This window comes from Bos javanicus, chromosome X, assembly GCF_032452875.1.
Source record: "Bos javanicus breed banteng chromosome X, ARS-OSU_banteng_1.0, whole genome shotgun sequence".
In the NCBI taxonomy this organism is placed as follows: domain Eukaryota; kingdom Metazoa; phylum Chordata; class Mammalia; order Artiodactyla; family Bovidae; genus Bos; species Bos javanicus.
Window position 1 is genome coordinate 37,456,126 of NC_083897.1, and position 23,913 is coordinate 37,480,038.

Genomic DNA, 23,913 nt, shown 5'->3' on the forward strand with positions numbered 1-23,913 from the left:
ACTCTTTGCGACCCTGTGGGCTGTAGCCTACCACACTTCTCCATCTATGGGATGTTCCAGGCAACAGTACTGGAGTGGGTTGCCATTTCCTTCTCCAGAGGATCTTCCCAACCCAAGGATAGAACCTGGGTCTCCTACATTGTAGGCAGATGCTTTACTGTCTGAGCTACCAGGGAAATATTGGGAGTTCAAACTTGTACAATATCCTGAACAGTGCTTGATATTATGCAAGTGCTCAGTAAATATTACAGTTATTAATGATATTGCCATAATTGGTGTTAGGTTGGATGTGAGAAGTGAGAGTAGGGACAAGAATAACTCTCACTTGCAGAATTGAATCCAGGCTTGTATTAATACCATTCACTGAAATAAGGAACTCTGGAAGAAGATGAGGTGGTAAAGACGAAAAATATATTTTTGTACCTGTGTGTTTCCTGAGGTATCCAGGTGAAGATGTTGAGAAGGTGATTGTGCAAGTCTGGAGTTCTGGGAGAACAGGGGAGTTATCAGCATATGAATGATCATTAATCCTGTGAAAATGAATGATATTATTCAGGGAGAAAATTTGTTTAACAAAAGAATAATTAGGCTAGGGATGAGCCCTGAGGTCATCTACCATTTAATGGATGGGTAAAGAGGTGCTGTCACAGAGTGAAACAGAAGAAGGAGCAATCTAAGCCTTAGGAATGCTTTTGAACTGTGGTGTTGGAGAAGACTCTTGAGAGTCCCTTGGACTGCAAGGAGATCCAACCAGTCCATTCTAAAGGAGATCAGTCCTGGGTGTTCATTGGAAGGACTGATGTTGAAGTTGAAACTCCAATACTTTGGCCACCTGATGCGAAGAGCTGACTCATTTGAAAAGACCCTGATGCTGGGAAAGATTGAAGGCGGGAAGACAAGGGGATGGCAGAGGATGAGATGGTTGGATAGCATCACCGACTCAATGGACATGAGTTTGGGTAAACTCCAGGAGTTGGTGATGGACAGGGAGGCCTGGCGTGCTGCGGTTCATAGGGTTGCAAAGAGTAGGACACAACTGAGTGACTGAACTGAACTGAAGCCTTAGGTAAACAAAAGTCTGTTGGCACAGAGGCAAAGGGAAAACAGAATTTCAAGAAGGAATGAATGGTTAACAGATGCAGATGAAGACTGAAAACGATCCATTGGATTCAGAAGCACAACAGTCATTGATGACTTCAGCAAGAGCTGTTAGTTTGAGAGTACCCCCGTGTCCTTGGAAAGTTGGGTTTCAAGTCAAGATAATAAAAATTTGTACACAGAGTTTGTTCATCCTATCCTAGAAAGTGTTTTCCATTTCAGATTCTCTGCTTCTTGGCTCTAGTTATGTTATTCTTACTTCCCAGGTCTGATTGGATGTCATAAGAAATCAGTCTATTGGCACGTGATTGGAATGGGCACCACCCCGGAAGTGCACTCAATTTTCCTTGAAGGCCACACATTTCTCGTGAGGAACCATCGCCAGGCTTCCTTGGAGATCTCACCAATAACTTTCCTTACCGCTCAGACAGTCCTGATGGACTGTGGCCAGTTTCTACTGTTTTGTCGTATCTCTTCCCACCAACATGGTAATGTCTATAGATCTTAAAAAATGAGTATTAGAAATATCCAGCTCTTCTTTTAAATATTTCACCTTGAATATAAGAGGGCTTGATTATTAGTAAATAGGACTTGGGGGTTTATCTGTGATCAAGGGAAGGGAAATGGTTTAGTGAAGAATGAGGTGGCGAATGTGAGGAGGAGAGTATGTTGTTGTTTACTAAAGCCTACTTAATGTTGTTTTCCCAACATTAAGTAGGCTTTAGTACTATGGAGAGAGCGATTTGGGGTCATGGAATCTAGGATGTAATCCTAAGGGCTCCAGGATGTCAGTAATGATGCCCCAATATATAGCAAATACAAAAGGATATTGTGGTGCTCCATATGAGACACCAGACAACTGGTATACAAGGAGGCATGCTGTAGATACTCGGTCAGAGATGAGAGACATCAGGAGAAACAACATGGGAGTGGAAGTTGGTAAACACACGTGAGGCACCACGTGAAGCTTTCAAGGATGACTTGACTTTGCAAAGGGTCAAAGATCCTACCTAAGGAAGTTGAGATGATGGTACCTACGGTTGCAAATTATCGTTAATGTGAGTGAGCTCATTTGTAGCTATAGGCTATGAAAACTCATGTTACATGATCAGCTCATCCCCATTTTTCTTCTTGTATATTTACTCTGCTAACTCTTAATCTTGGATCAGTCTAACAGCTCTCTTTGTCTCCTCCTCTATTGTGGCCATTGAGAGCTATTGGAAAGAAATGTTGGGGAGGCCTGATCTTTCATGATGAACAGCACTTGTTATTCCTGTCAATCTAGTATTAACCCTCCCTTCAGGTTCCTTGGTTGCCCTGAAAAAGAGATTTGATCTTGCACTTTTTCCCACTTATTTTCTGTGAGTGACTTTGTTTCTAGTCCTCTGTAGTGAGGAAACATAGGAACCTCTTTTCCTGATACATTACATAAAAAGTTACATAATAATTATGGGATTTTTGACAAGACAAAATGTGTTATACCAGACAAGTAACAGGAAGTCGATCCTATAGGCACATAGGGAAAGGTCATTTACTTGTATGCAGGCTGCTCATGACCTAGTTTGAAGCCTGATTCTGTTTAAGAAGAGTTTGTTTTATGTTCTCTCTCTTTTTCTTATTCTTTTGACCCTTCTTTATGCTGATTTTAATCCTTGTTTTTCAGAAAAATGTTTTGTCTTTTTGGAACTCATACAAAATCCTTCATTTTTAGATCTAGACTGAATTTTGTTTAAGGCCACATGAACCCACACTAGGTGCTTGCTGCTCCTAAAATCTGCCTTGTTCCCCATCACCCAGTAAATAGGTCTCCTTTCTTAGAATTTTTATTCAAAGCTGTCCTATGGCATTAGATAGGGGAGGGATTATTATTATTTACATTTTATAAAGCATGCAAATGAGATTAAGATTGCTTAATAGACTTGCTTTAAGGCTTACATCTAGCCACAGTCGGACATGCTCTTAAAATATATAATGTATTTCCTTAATTCTAAGCTGAACCTTTTCATGTTTTTATTAACTTTGGATATGTCTTAAAATTTATATCTATACTATGATTTTTCTTGACAAGCTACTAAATCTATGGTTTGTATCATAATTCAATGGACTATGTATAAAAATTATTAGGTAACTGTAGGGGTGGGGAATTAGTCTGACCTAGGTTTCCAAAAGCTGAAAATATGCAATTCCTCAGGCCTTCTTATTTACAATTTGAGAGTTGGGAAGTGATAGGCTCAGAGCCAGTTCAAGAAGGGAAAGAAAAGCAAATGAGGAAATCTTGAAACAGGAGTCATAGATTGGAGGAGAGTTGGGCAGAAGGGAAATGGTGAGTGCAAAGACCACAGGAAGAAACCTGAAAGTACCAGCTATAGGGAAGGTAAAACATACAGGAGGTTAAAACCCTTAGGAGAAGGCCTTGAAGGCATAAGAGAAAACAAAGTCAGAAGAGTTGAGGCCAGAAAACCTCATTGAACCTCATGTTGGTTTTGTCTGACTTCAGATGGTATGGAAGCTTATGTCAAAGTAGATAGTTGCCCAGAGGAACCCCGACTATGGATGAAAAATAACCAAGAAGAAGATTATGATGATGGTTTGGATGACTCTGACATGGATGTGGTCAGGTTTGATGGCGACAGTGCGCCTCCCTTTATCCAAATGCGCTCAGTTGCAAAGAAGCATCCTAAAACCTGGGTCCACTACATTGCTGCTGAGGAGGATGACTGGGACTATGCCCCCTCGGTCCTCACCACCAGTGACAGGTAAGGAACTTTTGACTCTTGGTGTTATCTCTTCCCCATAATCCAAAAGTTCTTCCCAGTTTCTCAAAACAGCAAACCCTTAAGCCATGTGTAGGGTTAGGTACAGGCAAGTGTGAAGTCACTCAATCGTGTCCACTCTTTGGGACCCTATGGACTGTGGCCTACCAGGCTCCTCTGTTCATGGGATTTTTCAGGCAAGAGTACTGGAGTGGGTTGCCATTTCCTTCTCCAGGGGATCTTCCTGACCCAGGGATCAAACCCAGGTCTCCCGCATTGTAGGCAGATGCTTTACCTTCTGAGGCACAGGGGAAGTCCTCTCTCCGGCTAAGCAGACCAAGAGTATTAACATATTTCAGAAATTCCCACCAGGGATACCTAGATTTTTCTCACCCTTCCTTGATGAAATCATATCAGCTGTTTTAAAGTTGAATTTTAGCAACCAGTCCTTTACCTGGCATGCTTCATTCCAACGTCTTATCTTTTTGTGTCTCATACAGAAGTTATAAAAGTCTGTATCTGAACCACGGTCCTCAGCGGATTGGTAGGAAGTACAGAAAAGTACGGTTTATAGCTTACACAGATGGAACATTTAAGACTCGTGAAGCTATTCAGCATGAATCAGGGATCCTGGGGCCTTTACTTTATGGAGAAGTTGGAGACACACTTTTGGTAAGTTGAAGAAAAGATAAAAGCTTGGGTAAGAAGACAAAGGCTGGAGAGTTGTGAGTTTTCTGCAACTTCCTGTTTCAGCCTCATGTCCAATGGGCATCATCTTTTAAAATGTATAAATATTACACAAATAAATGTAAATTATAAATTTGTTTTAAAATATTCATACATAGGAAACAAAATTAATGCCACCCATTAAACCTGCCACTCCACTGAAATACTCATTGCTTAAACTTTCATACATATCCTTCTACAATTTTTTCCACTAGTTATATAGTACAGGAATCAGCAGATTAAGGGCTGTGAGCCAAATTTGTCTCATAGTCTACTTTTGGAGAACCTGTGAACATAGAAGGATTTTACATTTTTGAGAGCTATAAGGAAAAGAATGGGGCTTCCCAGGTGGTGCTAGTGGTAAAGAACCCATCTGCCAATGCAAGAGACATAAGAGATGTGGGTTTGATCCCTGGTAGGAAGATCCCCTGGAGAAGGAAATGGAAACCCACTCTAGTATTCTTGCCTGGAGAATCCCCATGGACAGAGGAGCCTGGTGGGCTCCAGTCCATGGGGTTGCACAGAATCAGACATGACTAAAGTAACTCAGCAAGGAAAAAAACAACAAAGATATGTAACAGAGTGTAGATATAGCCCAGAAAGCCTAGAGCATTTACTATCTACCCATCCCTTTCCAGAAAACATTTCATGGCCCTTGATGGAAGATATTAGTAACACTTATGCTGCAGAGAACAATGGTTTAAAAAAAGCAGGGATATTTTTTCACAATCAGTTTACAGATAGATGGTCATGTCAATGAGGGAAAAAAATGCACAACATAAAAAGTGGAGAGTTACATTTTAGTAAGTCACCATTCTTAGAACTTGGGCTGGGGAGACAGCATCTCAAATAACTTTGAGAGAACTCTTCTGAGGAGGGGAGCCATGATATATAGGAATCTTTGCAACAAAGACTTCCGTGGTGGCTCAGACGGTAAAGCGTCTGCCTATGATGCAGGAGACCGGGGTTCGATTCCTGGGAGGGGAAGATCCCTTGGAGAAGGAAATGGCAACCCACCCCAGTACTCTTGCCTGGAAAATCCCATGGACAGAGAAGCCTGTTGGGCTACAGTCCATGGGGTTGCAAAGAGTCGGACATGACTGAACGACTTCTCTTTCTTTCTCTCCTTCTTTCTCTTTCTTTCTCTTTCTTTCTTTTTCTTTCTTTCTTTATTCTTTCTTTCTTTCATTCTTTCTTTCTTTCTTTCCAGCAAGAGGCAGGTAGTCAGACTGTCAAAAGATTTATTTCTAATTAAAGACAACTAGATATGTCAAGTTGAGGAATTTAGGACTTTTCTGTGCATGGGAAGATCCCAGAGTGTGCTCAGTGAAATCATTCCTTTGATCTGCACCTCAGGTATCTGGGGCCAGGATCCTGTGTTTTCACATCCTGAGTTTCCTCAACCTGCACCACTGGGGGTGGCTTCAGTTTGCTGACCATTAGATGGCAGGCATTCCTTGTTTCCAGCCTAAGTACCCCAAGGGCTCACTGTTGAGGGTGACTGCAATTGCTGATGACTGCAACATCTGTTGATTACTGACATGGCAGGCAGCATTCCTTTTTTATTTTCCTTTTTTAAATTATGAAAGTATGATAACGCATTTACAGGAGACTTGGGAAATACACATACTTCCTCTATATATTGCAATTATTTTTTAAGTAGGTAAATGAAGATTTTAGTTGGAGTTTCAATACCAAACTCTCAAAAATTAATAAAATGAATATACAGAGAAGGATAAACATATAGTAGACCTGAAAGGCACTGTGAACCAATTCAACATAATTGAAGTTTATACAATTTTTCACACAACAGTAGCATATGAATTCTATTCAAGTCCCTATAGACTATAAACTAGGAGACCCTGGAAGATATCTAGGGACATAAAGCAAGGTGTAAAAATTTCATGGTCTAAAGATATTGAAATCATAGAGTCTGTTCTCTTATCACCGTGAAATTTTGTTAGAAATGGCCATCTTTTGCTTATATATTTGTAAAAGGCTTTATGTATTACAGATATTAGCACATTATTATTTATCTTTCATGTATTTTTCTCAGTCTGTCACTTGTACTTTAACTTGTTTATGATGCCTTTTTCCCTATAAAGATTTTCAGTTTTAATATAGTCAAGATCTTTTTATCAGTCTTTACATTTATATTTTTCTGAATATTTTTCATTTATGTTTTCTTCCCAGGAGCATCTTCACCACCCCTAAGAGATGATAAAAATAGTCTACTATATTTTATTCTTTTTGTGTTTACAGTTTTATTTTTATAATAAGCATTCTAATTGTTCTGGAAGTTACTTTTGGGTATAGAGCATAGTGTCAAATAAGGATTTCTGCAAGTGACAGCAATTTGGCCCAATCAACATTTCTTCACTAATTGAAAAATGCCTTTTTTATTATATGCATGCATACTTAGTGATGTCTGACTCTTTGCGAACCCACGCACTGTAGCCCACCAGGCTCTTCTGTCCATGGGATTTCCCAGGCAAGAATACTGGAGTGGGTAGCCATTCCCTTCTCTAGGGGTTCTTCCTGACCCAGGGATCAAACCCAGGTCTCCTGCATCACAGGCAGTTTCTTTACCACTGAGCCACCTGGTAAGTTCTTTTGATTATATACTAAAATGCTGAAATCTGTTCTCTTTAACTGATCTGTTACTATACTGTTTTAATGACTACAATCTTGTAATATGTTCTGATATTTGTAGGGCACGTCTTTCTTCATTGCCCTTCTTTAAAATTTTAGTTAGCTATTATTGTACATTTTTCTTTTTGAATTTTATTTACCTGTTTTTAATTAGTAAAAGTAACTCAAAAGGCAAAAAAGTGTATGCAAAACAAAAGGAAACTTACCTTCCTCCCAGACTTCTAGTACCCTAGTCTGAGCTGCAATTATTGCTGTCAGTTTTTCATATTCCCTTTCAGGAATAATATAAGTTATACAAAGACATGCATAAACTATATACACTACATTCCATGGGGTTGCAAAGAATCTGAAACAACTGAGAAACTAAGACTATACCAATACATGTGCATATATTTCACACAAAAACAGAAGCATGATGTAGATTGTTCTGCGCAAGTGTGTTCAGTCCCTTACCTGTGTCTGACTCTTTTCAACTACATGGACTGTAGCCCACTAGGCTCCTCTGTCCATGGAATTTTCCAGGCAAGAACGCTGGAGTGGATTGCCATTTCCTCCTCCAGGGGATGCTTCCAACCAAAGGATTGAACCCATGTCTCCTGTGGCTCCTGAACTGGCAGGTGGATTCTTTACTACTGAGCCACCTGGGAAGTCCCTGAAAATTGTTCTGTACCTTGATTTAAAAATTTTAACAATGTATCTTGGATATCGTTTCATATCAAGATATATAAGTCTACCTCAGTTCAGTTCAGTTGCTTAGTTGTGTCAGACTCTGCAACCCCATGGAATGCAGCATGTCAGGCTTCCCTGTCCATCACCAACTCCCAGAGCTTGCTCAAACTCATGTCCATTGAGTCAGTGATGCCATCCAACCATCTCATTCTCTGTCGTCCCCTTCTCCTCCTGCCTTCAATCTTTCTCAACATCAGAATCTTTTACAATGAGTCAGTTATTTGCCTCAGGTGACCAGAGTATTGGAGCTTCAGCTTTAGCATCAGTCCTTCCTGTAAATATTCAGGATTGATTTCCTTTAGGATTGACTGGTTTGATCTCCTTGGAGGGACTCTTAGGAATCTTCTCCAACACTATAGTTCAAAAGCATCAATTCTTTGGCACTCAGCTTTCTTTATGGTCCAACTCTCACATCCATACATGACTACTGGAAAAACCATAGCTTTGCCTAGAAAGACCTTTGTTGGCAAAGTAATGCCTCTGCTTTTTAATATGCTGTCTAGGTTTGTCATAGCTTTTCTTCCAAGAAGCAAGCATCTTTTAATTTCATGGCTACAGTCACCATTAGCAGTGATTCTGGAGCCCCCAAAAATAAAATCTGTTATTGTTTCCCATCTATTTGCCATGAAGTGATGGCACTGGATGCCATGATCTTAGTTTTTTGAATGTTGAATTTTAAGCCAGCTTTTTTACTCTCTTCTTTCACTTTCATCAAGAGTCTTTTTAGTTCCTCTTCAATTTCTGCTGTAAGGGTGGTTTCATCTGCATATCTGAGCTTATTGATATTTCTCCTGGCAATCTTGATTCCAGCTTGTGTTTCATTCAACCTGGCATTTCATGTTGGTGAACCTTATTCTTTCATTTCTCGTGTTGTGAACTTACATATGCTGAATCCTGTGAGGCTTTTCTGTTAATGTGAAAACTGGAGGATTATTTTTTACATTGTATACAGAAATTATCAAATTTATTCAGAAGTAGTGAGAATAGTAAAATAAACTTCCTTGAATCCATCACTCAGCTTCACCATTTATCAACAAATGGCTAATCTCATTTCATCTATAAACCAACTAGGTCTAACAGACATCTATGGATCAGGCCACCCAACTCCAATAGAATACATATTCTTCTCAAATGAACACAAAACATTCTCCAGGATAGACTTTATATACATTAGGCCATGAAACAAGCCTCAAAATTTTAAAGAAAACTAAAGTCCAAAATTTCTTGTGAACATAATTGCAAAAATCCTCCACAACACATTATTAAACCAAATCTAGCAACACTTTTAAAAGATCATATACCATAATCAAGTGAGATTTATCTCGGTAATGTAGGGATGATTAAAATATGAAAATTAGTACAGCTCAACATATTAATGAACAAAGGACAAAAATCATGTGATCATGTAATAGGTGAAGAAAAAGGGCTTGGCGAAATCCATTACCCATTCATGATAGACAAAACTCTTAGTAAACTAGCAACACAGTGCAAGATCCTTAACTTGATGAATAACATTTAAGGAAAATTTATAATTTGGTGAAAGACTAAATGTTTTCCCTTTGAAATTAGGAACAAGTTAAGATGTCCACTCTTGCTATATTTAACACTGTTGTTGTCATTGTTCAGTTGCTCAGTCATGTCCAAGTCTTTGTGACCCCATGGGCTGTAGCCAGAGGCTCCTCTGTCCATGGAATTTCCCAGGCAAGAATACTGGAGTGGATTGCCATTTCCTTTTCCAGGAGATCTTCCTGACCCAGGGATTGAACCCATGTCTCCTGCGTCTTTGCATTGGCATGCAGATTCTTTACCACTGAGTCATGGGGGGAAGCCCATTTAACACTGTACTGGCAGCCAATGCAGTAAAGCAAAAAAAAAAAAAAAAAAGGAATTACAGGCATTTAGATTGGAAAGAAAGAAGTAATACTGTCTTTATTTGCTGATGATACAATATTTTATATAGAAAATCCTAAAGAATCTACTAAAAAGGTTTAGTTCAGTTCAGTCACTCAGTCATGTCTGACTCTTTGCAACCCCATGGACTGTAGCACACCAGGCCTCCCTGTCCATCGCCAACTCCCGGAGTTTACTCAAACTCATGTCCATTGAGTCAGTGATGCCATCCAACCATCTCATCCTCTGTTGTCCCCTTCTCCTCCTGCCTTCAATCTTCCCAGCATCAGTGTCTTTTCAAATGAGTCAGCTCTTCAGTGTCTTTTCAAATGAGTCAGCTCTTTTCCTCAGGTGGCCAAAGTATTTGAGTTTCAGCTTCAGCATCAGTCCTTCCAGTGAATATTCAGGACTGATTTCCTTGAGGATGGACTGGTTGGATCTCCTTGCAGTCCAAGAGACTCTTGAGAGTTTTCTCCAACACCACAGTTTAAAAGCATCAATTCTCCAGTGCTCGGCTTTCGTTATGATCCAACTCTCACATCTGTACATGACTACTGAAAAAACATAGCTTTGACTAGACAGACATTTGTTGGCAAAGTAATGTCTCTGCTTTTTAATATGCTGTCTAGGTTGGTCATAACTTTTCTTCCAAGGAGCAAGCATCTTTTAATACTAAAAATGTATTGGAACTAATAAACCAGCACAGCAAGGTTATGAGATACAAGATCAATATTAAAAAATAAGTTGTATTTCTTTACACTTCAATGAAAAATCTGCAAAGAAAATTAGGAAAGCTTTCATTCATGATAACATAAAAAGAATGAAATAACTTGGGATAAATTTAACAAAAATGGCATAAGACTTGGACACTGAAAACTGAAAAAATGTATTGTAAAAAACTATAAAAATGTGAAAAATATATTGTAAAAAATTGTAAAGTGAAAAATGTAAAAATTGTTACTGGGATAATTTTTAAATATCTAAATAAATGGATAAACATATAATATTTATAGATTGAAAGAGCCACTTACTTTTAAGGCTCTTCCAAATTTATCTATAGATCTAATTAAATCCCTATCAAAATCCCAACTGTCTTTTTTGCATAAATTGACAAGCTGATCCTAAAATACAGATGAAATTGCATAGGTCCCCTAATAGACAAATGAATCTTGGGGAAAAAGAAAAAACAAAGTTTGAGAACTCACACTTCAATTTCAAAACTTACCACAAAGCTACAGTAATCATGAAAGAGTGGTACCAGCATAAGGTTAGATATGTAGATCAACGGAAAACAATTGAGAGTCCAGAAATAAACCTATGTATCTATGGAGACTCGACTTTTTATTGAAGTATAGTTGATTTACAATATTAAGATATGTTAATTTCAGTATAGCGATTCAGTGTTTTTGCATAGTATACTCCATTATAGGTTATCACAAATATTGGGCATAATTTCCTGTTGTTGTTGTGTTAAGTCACCAAGTTGTATCCAATGTTTTGTGACCCCAGGGACTGTAGCACACCAGGCTTCCCTGTCCTTCAAAATCTCCTGAGGTTTTCCCTAGCTAATGTCCATTGAGTCAGTGATGCCATCCAACCATCTCATCCTGTGTCATCCCCTTCTTCTCCTGCCTTCAATCCTTCCCAGCATCAGGGTCTTTTCTAATGAGTTGGCTCTTCTCATCAGATGGCTAAACTATTGGAGATTCAGCTTCAGCCTCAGTCCTTCCAATGAATATTCAGGACTGATTTCCTTTAAGATTGACTGGTTTGATTTTCTTGCAGTCCAAGGGACTCTCAAGAGTCTTCTCCAACACCACAGTTTAAAAGCATCAATTCTTCGGTGCTCAGCTTTCGTTATGGTCCAACTCTCACATCCATACATAACTACTGGAAAAACCATAGCTTTGGCTATACAGGCCTTTGTCAGCAAAGTAATGTCTCTGCTTTTTAATATGCTGTCTGGGTTGGTCATAGCTTTTCTCCAAGGGGCAAGCATCTTTTAATTTTGGGGCTGCAGTCACCATCTGCAGTGATTTTGGAGCCCAGGAAAATAAAGTCTGTCACTGTTTCCATTGTTCCCCCATCTTTTTGCCATGAAGTGATGGTACTGGATGCCATGATCTTAGTTTTTGTAATATTTAGTTTTAATCTGGCTTTTTCACTCTCCTTCTTCACCCTCAATCAAGAGGTTCTTTAGTTCCTCCTTACTTTCTGCCATTAGAGTGGTATACAGTAAATCTTTGTTGCTTATCTGTGTATCTTATGTATCATAGGTTTTATCTGTTAATCCCATTTATCCCCCTTCCCTTCTCTTTCCCTTTTGATAACTTTAAGCTAGTTTTCTATGAGTGAATCTGTTTCTATTTTGTAAATACAATCATTTGTGTCATATTTTATATTCCACATATAAGTGATAAATGGTATTTGTCTTTGTCTGATTTACTTCATTTAGTACGATAATCTCTGGGTTCATCCATGTTGCTGCAAATGGCATTATTTCATTCTTTTTTACAGCTGAGAAATATTACATGAGCCTGGTGCTGAGAAAGATTGAAGGCAAAAGGAGAAAGGGGTGACAGAGGATCAGATGGTTAGATGGCATTACCAACTCAATGGACATGAGTTTGAGCAAATTCTAGGAAGTAGTGGAGGACAAAGGAGCCTGGTGTGCTACAGTCCATGGGTCCCAAAGAGTCAGATATGATTTAGTGACTGAATAGCAACAATATTGCATGGTATATATGTACCACATCTTTTTTATCCATTCATCTGTCGATGGACATTTGGGTTGTTTCCATGCCTTGGGTTTTGTAAATAGTGCTGCAAAGAACATTGCGGTGCATGTATCTTTTAAAATTAGAGTTTTCATCTTTTCTCGATATATCCCCCAAAATGGGGTTGCTAGATCATATGGTAGCTCTATTTTAGTTTTTTAAAGGAACTTCCAAACTGTTTTCTATAGTGGCTGCACCAATTTACATTCCCACCAACAGTGTAAGAAGTGACCGTTTGACTTTTCACAAATGTCCCAAGACCAATTAATGGGGAAAGAATACTGGAACAACTGGATACCCACATGCAGAAGAAAGAGATTGACCCTTCTTCATACCATACTAAAAGTAGATCAAAGATATAAATGTAAGAGCTAAAACTATGAAACCCTTAGAAGAAAATACAGGAGTAAATGTTTGTAACCTTGGATTACACAATAGTTTCTTAGGTATGACATCAAAAGCAACAAGCAACAAAAGATAAAAGATTGGAGTTCATCACAATTAAAAACTTCTGTGCCTCAAAGACACCAACCCGAGAGTGAAAAGACAACTCATGGAATAGGAGAAAATAATTACAAATCATATATCTGATGAAAAGAATAGTATCCAGAACATATAAAGGACTTTTACAGCTGAATAATAAAAAGGCAAATAATCCAACTAAAAAATAATAATCCTGGGTCCTTTAGTATTTGTATAGACATTTCTCCAAAGATGATGTACAAAGAAGTGACCAAAAAGCACATGAAAAGATGCTGAACATTATTAGCTTTGAAAAGGAAAGGATTAGTTGCTCAGTTGTGTCCAACTCTTTGAGGCTCCATGGACTGTAGCTCACCAGACTCCTCTGTCTATGGGATTCTCCAGGCAAGAATACTGGAGTGGGATGTCATTTCCTCCTCCAGGGGATCTTCCCCACCCAGGTATCAAACCTGCTCTCCCACATTGCAGGCAGATTCCTTACCATTTGAGCCACCAGGGAAGCCCATTAGCTATTGGGGGAATGCAAATCAAAATCACTGGTGACTTAGATGGTAAAGAATCTGCCTGCAATGCAGGAGACTTGGGTTCAGTCCCTGGGTGGGGAAGATCCCTTGGTGAAGGGAATGGCTACCCACTCCAGTATTCTTGCCTGGGGAATTCCATGGACAGAGGAGCCTGGCGGGCTACAGTCCATGGAGTCGCAAAGAGTCAGACACGACTGAGTGACTAACACTTGCACTTTTTCTGAATAGCTATAATCAGCAAGGCAGATAATAACAAACATTGGTGAGGACGTAGAGAAATTGGAAGTCTCATAAACTCTGATGGAAAAGAGTTACATCCAGTCTGAGATAACAGTTTGGCCATTCCTCAGAACATTAAAAATGGAGTTACCCTGTGACTCAGCAATTCCTTCTAGGCATATACTCAAGAAAGATGAAAATATAGGTCCACACAAAGACTTGTATGTGAATGTTCACAGCAGCACTATTCCTAATAGCCCCAAATTGGAAGCTATTTAAATGTTCACCAATTAGTGAATGAATAAACAAAATGTAGTATATCCATATAATTGGAATCAGTTCAGTTCAGTTCAGTTCAGTCGCTCAGTCGTGTCCGACTCTTGGCGACCCCATGAATAGCACGCCAATTGGAATGCTAGTCAGCAATTAAAAGAAGTGAACTACTCATACATGATACAACATGGATAAAACTCAAAGTATTATGATAAATTAAAGAAGGCAAGCAAAAAAACACTTACATGATTTAATTTATATGAAATATCTAGGAAAGGCCTATTTGTAGGGCAGAAAGCACATTAGCGACTCTGGACTCCAACTTTGGGTGTTCCACTAAACAAGTCAGAAAGTGCCTCACCTTTGACGACCCAGCATCAGAAGTCACACAGCATTTTATGGCATAATCAGAGTCAAAGCCCACCCGGAATCAAGGAGAGGGAAAATTTGGCCTACCTCTGATGGGAGGAATGTCAAAGAATTTTGGAACCATATTTTAAAACTGCCACATAAACTCACAACCTATTTCTCAAAAGCAACAAAGGAAGCCAGAAGACACTGAAGTCACATCTTGAATGTGTTGCAAGAAAATCACTATTAACCTAGAAAGGATCACTATTTTATTGGCTATTTATCCCAATATTCAAGGGATATATAATTTGTATTCAAATTTTTAAGTTTATTTACGACTTCGCTGGGTTTTCGGTGCTTTGCTCTGGCTTTCTCTAATTGAGGCAAGCCGGGGCTACTCTTTGTGGTTGTACATGGGCTTCTCATTGTGGTGGCTTCTCTTCTTGCAGAGTGCAGGCTTTAGTAGTTGTGGTACACAGGTTGTGGACATGTGTGGTACACGTGTTGCCCTGCAGCATGTGGAATCTTGCCAGACCAGGGAGAGAACCCATGTCCCCTGCATTGGCAGGCAGATTCTTAACCACTGGACCTCCAGGGAAGTTTAGTATCAGAGAAAAGTAAAGACCCACCAGTACTTATAGGCTAGCACAACCTTAGTTGTCAACCTGACCAGGACAGTATAAGAAAGGAAAATTAAAGTTACAGACCAGTTGTATTACAAACATGGATTCAAAAAAATCCTAAACAAAAGTTAATAAACCCAGTGGCACAATATATAAAAATGATTGTAAATATATTATGATCTAACTGATTTATCTGAGGAGTACTAGATGAATTTAGTGCTTTTGAACTTGGTGTTGGAGAAGGCTCTTGAGAGCCCCTTGGACTGCAAGGAGATCCAACCAGTCCATCCTAAAGGAGATCAGTCCTGAATATTCATGGGAAGGACTGATGCTAAAGCTGAAACTCCAATACTTTGGCCACCTAATGTGAAGAACTGACTCATTGGAAAAGACTTTTATGCTGGGAAAGATTGAGGGCAAGAGGAGAAGGGGACGACAGAGGATGAGATGGTTGGATGGCATCACCAACTTGATGGACATGAGTTTGAGCAAGCTTTGGGATATAGTGAAGGACAGGGAAGCCTGGCGTGCTGCAGTCCATGGGGTCGCAAAGAGTTGGACGCAACTGAGCGACTGAACAACAAGATGAATTTAACTTTAGAAAATCAAATATGGTAATATACTACAGTAACACATAAAAAGGTAAAATATCATTTGATAATCTCAATAGTTTCATACAAATATTTGTGAAAATTCAAAATCTGTTCATAATAAAAAGTCATAGGAAACTGGGATTGCAAGTGACAGCCTAATCCTGATAAAGCTCTACAGAAAATCCATAGTCACCATCATACTTGGTGGTGAAACTCAGAAATCCTTGTTTAAGATCAAGATAAGAAACAGTTAACAGGTATCACCACCTTTATTTAATATTCTACTAGAAATTCTAACCAATATCCTTAGGAGAAAAAGATAAAGTTTTAAGGTTGGAAAAGAATAAACAAAACTGTTATTATTTGTGTGTGTGCTAAGTCACTCAGTCATTTTCCACTCTTTGCGACCCCATGGACCATATTCCCACCAGGCTCCTCTGTCCATGGGATTCTCCAGGCAAGAACACTGGAGTGGGTTGCCATTTCCTCCTCTAGGGGATCTTTGCGACCAAGGGATCAAACCCATGTCTCTTATGTCTGTCTCCTGCATTGGCAGGCGGATTCTTTACCACTAGAGCCATCTTGGAAGCCCCAGTTATTATTTGAAGATTAAGTAAATGAATGATTTTACTAATGATCAGTCAGTTCAGTCGCTCAGTCGTGTCCTACTCTTTGCGACCCCATGAATTGCAGCATGCCAGGCCTCCCTGTCCATCACCATCTCCCGGAGTTCACTCAGACTCACGTCCATCGAATCAGTGATGCCATCCAGCCATCTCATCCTCTGTCGTCCCCTTCTCCTCCTGCCCCCAATCCCTCCCAGAATCAGAGTCTTTTCCAATGAGTCAACTCTTCGCATGAGGTGGCCAAAGTACTGGAGTTTCAGCTTTAGCATCATTCCTTCCAAAGAAATCCCAGGGCTGATCTCCTTCAGAATGGACTGGTTGGATACTAATGATAGTGGGAGCTATATTTGTCACTGTTGGAGAGGGTATGACTATGACCATGTGAAGTCCCTCAGTCATGTCCGACTCTTTGCAACACCATGGACTGTAATTGACCAGGCTCCTCTGTCCATGGGATTTTACAGGCAAGAGTACTGGAGTGGGTGGCCATTTCCTTCTCCAGGGGATCTCCCGACTGAGGAATCAAACCCGGGTCTCCCACATTGCAGGCAGACATTTTACCGCCTGCGCCACCAGGGAAGCCACCAGGGAGAGGGTAATTATAAATAAAAAGAAAAGGCCAGAATAAATCATGTGATACTGGATTAGAGTTGGAGACATTACTATAGGTTCATGTTTGCCTATAGAGACAGATGGATACATACAGAAATAATTACATATGTGTGCATATATTTGAATTAGTGTATTTCCTCCTAAGAGATCCTGGGAACAGTGACACCCCAGTAGCAATGAGCACACCCAGATCTTGGTTTCTTTCTTTTTTTTTTTTTTTTTCAGATCTTGGTTTCTAATTACCATTCTCTAGTGAAAGGATTTGATTTGATTTAGGACATACCTGAATGGTCTAGTGGTTTTCCCTACTTTCTTCAATTTAAGTCTGAATTTGGCAATAAGGAGCTCATGATCTGAGCCACAGTCAGCTCCTGGTCTTGTTTTTGCTGACTGTGTAGAGCTTATCCATCTTTGGCTGCAATGAATATAATCAATCTGATTTCGGTGTTGACCATCTGGTGATGTCCATGTGTAGAGTCTTCTCTTGTGTTGTTGGAAGAGGGTATTTGCTATGACCAGTGCATTTTCTTGGCAAAACTCTATTAGTCTTTGCCCTGCTTCATTCCGTATTCCAAGGCCAAATTTTCCTGTTACTCCAGGTGTTTCTTGACTTCCTACTTTTGCATTCCAGTCCCCTATAATGAAAAGGACATCTTTTTTGGGTGTTAGTTCTAAAAGGTCTTGGAGGTCTTCATACAACCATTCAACTTCAGCTTCTTCAGTTACTGGTTGGGGAATAGACTTGGATTACTGTGATATTGAATGGTTTGCCTTGGAAACAAACAGAGATCATTCTGTCGTTTTTGAGATTGCATCCAAGTACTGCATTTCGGACTCTTTTGTTGACCATGATGGCTACTCCATTTCTTCTGAGGGATTCCTGCCCACAGTAGTAGATATAATGGTCATCTGAGTTAAATTCACCCATTCCAGTCCATCTTAGTTCACTGATTCCTAGAATGTCGACATTCACTCTTGCCATCTCTTGTTTGACCACTTCCAATTTGCCTTGATTCATGGACCTGACATTCCAGGTTCCTATGCAATATTGCTCTTTACAGCATCAGACCTTGCTTCTATCACCAGTCACATCCACAGCTGGGTATTGTTTTTGCTTTGGCTCCATCCCTTCATTCTTTCTGGAGTTATTTCTCCACTGATCTCCAGTAGCATATTGGGCACCTACTGACCTGGGGAGTTCCTCTTTCAGTATCCTACCATTTTGCCTTTTCATACTGTTCATGGAGTTCTCAAGGCAAGAATACTGAAGTGGTTTGCCATTCCCTTCTCCAGTGGACCACATTCTGTCAGCCCTCTCCACCATGACCCGCCTGTCTTGGGTGTCCCCACGGGCATGGCTTAGTTTCATTGAGTTAGACAAGGCTGTGGTCCTAGTGTGATTAGATTGACTAGTTTTCTGTGATTATGGTTTCAGTTTGTCTGCACTCTGATGCCCTCTTGCAACACCTACTGTCTTACTTGGGTTTCTTTTACCTTGGACATGGGGTATCTCTTCACGGCTGCTCCAGCAAAGCTATTTCAAATCCTGAAAGATGATTCTGTGAAAGTGCTGCACTCAATATGCCAGCCAATTTGGAAAACTCAGCAGTGGCCACAGGACTGGAAAAGGTCAGTTTTCATTCCAATCCCAAAGAAAGGCAATGCCAAAGAATGCTCAATCTACTGCACAATTGCACTCATCTCATATGCTAGTAAAGTAATGCTCAAAATTCTCCAAGCCAGGCTTCAACAATACGTGAACCATGAACTTCCAGATGTTCGAGCTGGTTTTAGAAAAGGCAGAGGAACCAGAGATCAAATTGCCAACATTTACTGGATCATCGAAAAAGCAAGAGAGTTTCCGAAAAACATCTATTTCTGCTTTATTGACTATGCCAAAGCCTTTGACTGTGTGGATCACAATAAACTGTGGAAAATTCTGAAAGAGATGGGAATACCAGACCACCTGACCTGCCTCTTGAGAAACCTATATTCAAGTCAGGAAGCAACAGTTAGAACTGGACATGGACCAACAGACTGTTTCCAAATAGGAAAAGAAGTACGTCAAGGCTGTATATTGTCACCCTGCTTATTTAACTTATATGCAGGAGACATCATGAGAAAAACTGGGCTGGAAGAAGCACAAGCTGGAATCAAGATTGCTGGGAGAAATATCGATAACCTCAGATATGCAGATGACACCTCCCTTATGGCAGAAAATGAAGAGGAACTAAAAAGCCTCTTGATGAAAATGAAAGAGGAGAGTGAAAAAGTTGGCTTAAAGCTCAACATTCAGAGAATGAAGATCATGGGATCTGGTGCCATCACTTCATGGGAAACAGATGGGGAAACTTTGTAAACAGTGTCAGACTTTATTTTGGGGGGCTCCAAAATCACTGCAGATGGTGACTGCTGTCATGAAATTAAAAGACGCTTACTCCTTGGGAGAAAAGTTATGACCAACCTAGATAGCATATTGAAAAGCAGAGATATTTCTTTGCCAACAAAGGTCCGTCTAGTCAAGGCTATGGTTTTTCCTGTGGTCATGTATGGATGTGAGAGTTGGACTGCGAAGAAAGCTGAGCGCCAAAGAATTGATGCTTTTGAACTGTGGTGTTGGAGAAGACTCTTGAGAGTCCCTTGGACTGCAAGGATATCCAACCAGTCCATTCTGAAGGAGATCAGCCCTGGATTTCCTTGGAAGGAATGATGCTAAAGCTGAAACTCCAGTACTTTGGCCACCTGGTGTGAAGAGTTGACTCATTGGAAAAGACTCTGATGCTGGGAGGGATTGGGGGCAGGAGGAAAAGGGGACGACAGAGGATGAGATGGCTGGATGGCATCACTGACTCAATGGACGTGAGTCTGTGTGAAATCCGGGAGTTGGCGATGGACAGGGAGGCCTGGCATGCTGCAATTCATGGGGTTGCAAAGAGTCGGACATGACTGAGCTACTGAACTGAACTGAACTGAGTGAAAGGAACCAAAGCCCTTTGGGGAACCGATGATTCAAGGGTTGGGCCAGGGAAGATACAAGATGAGCCTGGAGCATCTTGTGGTTTCAGAAAGGAAGAAAGTGCTCAAAAAATGAAAGAATGGGAATAATGTCAAGTGAATACAGGAGCTTCTAATGGCCAAACCAGAAGAATATAACCAATCAAATAAATAAAGTAGTGGTAAAGTATACCTTAAATTATAAAATAAATATGCATGAGTCTATATTGATGATAATAAATAATTCAAAAATAAATAAATGGAAGGGTAGGGGCAAATCTCACATAAAAATTCCAAATCAATTATGTAGCTCTGTGATCTATTTTTCTGAATTTTTGTGCAAGGTTAGGTCTGCATCTAGATTATTTTTCCTCCCCTCCTTTCTCCTCCTCTTCTTCTTCCTGCATGTGGATGTCTACTTGTTCCAGCCTCATTTGTTGAAAAAACCATCTTTACTCCATTTGATTGTCTTTGCTTCTTTGTCAAAGATCAATGGACTGTACTTGTGTGGATCTAATTCTGGGTTCTCTTTTCTATTCCAAAAGGAAGTTTTTAAAATGGCACTTCATTATGTACTGGTACACAGGGGGAGATGTTGTCGTCGTTAGATAGGACCTGATTTTAACAGGAGAAAATATGGTCATATATGCATCTAGGTTGGTAGACTTGAGGGTGGGAGGATGAGGAATTTCTTTTCTGAATGTGTCTCTCTTCTCAGTGAAAAAAAGAAACACCTGAGCATGAGGATCAGGAAGCGAAAAGTAGCTGAGTAAGTGGGAAGATTAATTTCTAGGAAAACATAATAGTATATCTAGGTAGTTTGGGCATCTGTTTGAGATTTTTTATCATTAATTTATCATTAATAATGATATTACATTAATTAATATATAATTATATTTAGTGCTTTTGAACTATGGTGTTGGAGAAGACTCTTGAGAGTCCCTTGGACTGCAAGGAGATCCAACCAGTCCATCCTAAAGGAAATCAGTCCTGAATGTTCATTGGAAGGACTGATGCTGAAGCTGAAACTCCAATACTTTGGCCACCTGATGTGAAGAGCTGACTCATTGGAAAAGACTCTGATGCTGGGAAAGATTGAAGGCGGGAGTGGGGATGACAGAGGATGAGATAGTTGGATGGCATCACTGACGCAATGGACATGAGTTTGAGTAAACTCTGGGAGTTGGTGATGAACAGGGAGGCCTGGCATGCTTCAGTTCATGGTGCCACAAAGAGTCAGACGCAACTGAGTGACTGAACTGAACTGAATATATATAATTGATTAATTTAATTAAATAATTAATTAATTAAATCACACAGAGCTGTGTGATTTTTCTCCTACATCATTCTGCTGCTTAGGAGCAGGCAAGGAATAGGTTGTCAGTTGGCTTTTCCCAAATGAGTGTGTGTAAGATAAGCCTGCAAATAGAAGTTTTTTTGTTTGTTTGTTTGTTTTTTTAATCCTCATATCACACAACCTCAGTATAGAGCCTGGTTGATAAGTTCAGGGTGCTTAATGATGCTCCCATGTTATCACTTTTCTATTCTTCATCTCTTTTGGAAAGCTCAGGCAGTCATATGATGCCAGCTGCCACCCTTGCTTAATGCTCTAATCAACTGTCCCCCTGGTCCTGCCTGCTCATCCAGTGAAGGTTTTATCACTTGAACCACTATTTTCTTCTCCACTATTGGGAACTCAGTGCCCAAATTGTGCAAAAGACTGAGGGGAAGCAGTGTCCTCAGCAGACATCCAGATTTCAAGTACTAGTGTCAGAAGATACAAGGAATTCTTCCTGAAGCAACTAAAATAATTTTAAATAAGTGAATTTTAAATAATTTAAAATAAATGAGCCTTTAGTGAAAAACCTAAGTAGCTATCTGAGCAATTTAACCAAAAGAACACATATTTTGAGCTCTATCTAGGCTTAAACCCCTATACTGTAGATACAAGGCAGCTTTTATTTTCTGGAGACAGGCCACATTTTGCTTCTTGATCCTAATTGTCTTAGTGCTCAACCTTATATCTCATTTATACTTTCAGATTATATTTAAGAATCAAGCAAGCCGGCCATATAACATCTACCCTCATGGAATCACTGATGTCAGTCCTTTGCACTCAGGGAGATTTCCAAAAGGTAAGCTTTACCTCAATTTTCTAGGTCTTACTTACCTGTAAATACAGATGAGGACAGAGTCTCAACAACAACTACAATCATGCACATGTATTACCCCATCCTTAATTCTCTTAACTTTTATTTTATTTAAAAATACGCCTTCATTTTACCTTCACTTTTTTATTTGTAGAATAATTATTAATTTTTTATTATAAATTATGTATTTGTAAAATAATTATTTAATTATTTTATAAATTATTTATTTGCTTGGCTGTGCTGAGTCTTCATTGCTCCCTGCAGGCTTTCTCTAGTTGCAGAGAGTGAGCTACTCTAGTTGTGGTGTGTGGGCTTCTCACTGCAGTGGCTTCTCTTGTTGCAGAGCATGGGCTCTAGGGCATATGGGCTCAGGGGCTTAGTTGCTCCATGGCATGTGGAATCTTCCAGGGACCAGGGATCGAATCTGTGTTTCCTGCATTGGCAGGTGGATTCTTAACCACTGGACCACCAGGAAAGTCCTTGCCTTCACTTTGGAAGGATAATTTTGCTGGACATAGAATTCTGGGTTGGAAAGCCTTCATTTTTAAGCATTTCTGCTTTAGATTTTTGGCAGTTACCTCTGTATCTCAAAAAAGTCATTTATTTGCTACGCCTTTGTTTAACAACTTTATATATTTATATAAAGTTATTTATATAAATATATATTTATAGTTTGGAGAAGGAAATGGCAACCCACTCCAGTGTTCTTGCCTGGAGAATCACAGGGACGGGGAAGCCTGGTGGGCGGCCGTCTGTGGGGTCGCACAGAGTCAGACACAACTGAAGTGACTTAGTAGTAGTAGTAGTATATTTATAGTTACAACATTATATATTTAATTTTGTGTTAAATAAGGATTTAGCATTACACCTCTTCCTATTCCAGTTGTTTTAGACTTTTATCACTGTTTTAGTTCCTCAATTGGCAGAATTTTAAAAATATGCTAAATACCTACTTTTTATATCATTATGATACTATACTAAGAGTACTAACAACTGTTCCCTTTGCCATTTCCTCTCATCTGTTCTTCCATTTCTCAACTGCTGCCAGCCATACCTTTACTTTATAGTATCGTAAAGTTTAAAAATAAAATTAAATTAAAAAAAAAAACAGAAAACTAAAAAAAAAAAAAAACTAAAGCTGATAACATTTACATATTGTTCTTTAATTTTAAATAACTCCTTGCTTTTTCTATATATTTATTTTAAACTTTAAAAGTCAAAAACCAGCATTTATATTATTGTAGTATGTATTTTTTATTATAAGAATATGAGGTTACTGAAGAACTAGGTGGTGTGCTATGGTTATTCTTTTGTCTACAGTTCCAATGATTTTACTGTTACAGTCAAATGCATTATCCTTCTTTATTCTCTACCAGTAGTTCAAAATCATGGTGAGTTTTAGCTTGCGGTATATTGAAGTGAAGTGAAGTTTCTCAGTCGTGTCTGACTCTTTGCAACCCCATGGACTGTAGCCTACCAGGCTCCTCCGTCTATGGGATTTTCCAGGCAAGAGTACTGGGGTGGGTTGCCATTTCCTTCTCCAGAGGATCTTCCTGACCCAGGGATCGAACCGAGGTCTCCCACATTGTAGGCAAACACTTTACTGACTGAGTCACCAGGCAAGTCTCAATATATGCAGTATATTAAGACCATGCTAATCTTATATATTTTGTGTTTGTATTCCTGAAGAAAGACTTTCTTTTATCAAGAGAAGAAATATATGACTTTTCACCATATCCCTTAGGTCTTCCAGCTTCTTAATCATGCTATTTATTAGTATCTGATCCTTTTTTCTTCTAAAGATGTTCTTGTTGTTCTCCAGCTTACTGTTCTAATATGG

The 23,913-nt window shown here is 39.4% G+C and overlaps 1 protein-coding gene across 4 annotated transcripts in view; it reads left to right on the forward strand.

Annotated features, from left to right (window-relative positions):
• The window catches only part of F8 (coagulation factor VIII), a 142,232-nt gene that overhangs the window by 42,600 nt on the left and 75,719 nt on the right, over positions 1 to 23,913 (forward strand). For all 4 annotated transcript variants that reach the window (XM_061408901.1, XM_061408900.1, XM_061408903.1 and 1 more), the window contains 4 exons: positions 1,365 to 1,586; positions 3,596 to 3,854; positions 4,352 to 4,523; positions 21,965 to 22,058. In XM_061408901.1, coding sequence (XP_061264885.1) covers positions 1,365 to 1,586; positions 3,596 to 3,854; positions 4,352 to 4,523; positions 21,965 to 22,058 — 747 coding nt within the window. The remainder of the gene's footprint in view (positions 1 to 1,364; positions 1,587 to 3,595; positions 3,855 to 4,351; positions 4,524 to 21,964; positions 22,059 to 23,913) is intronic.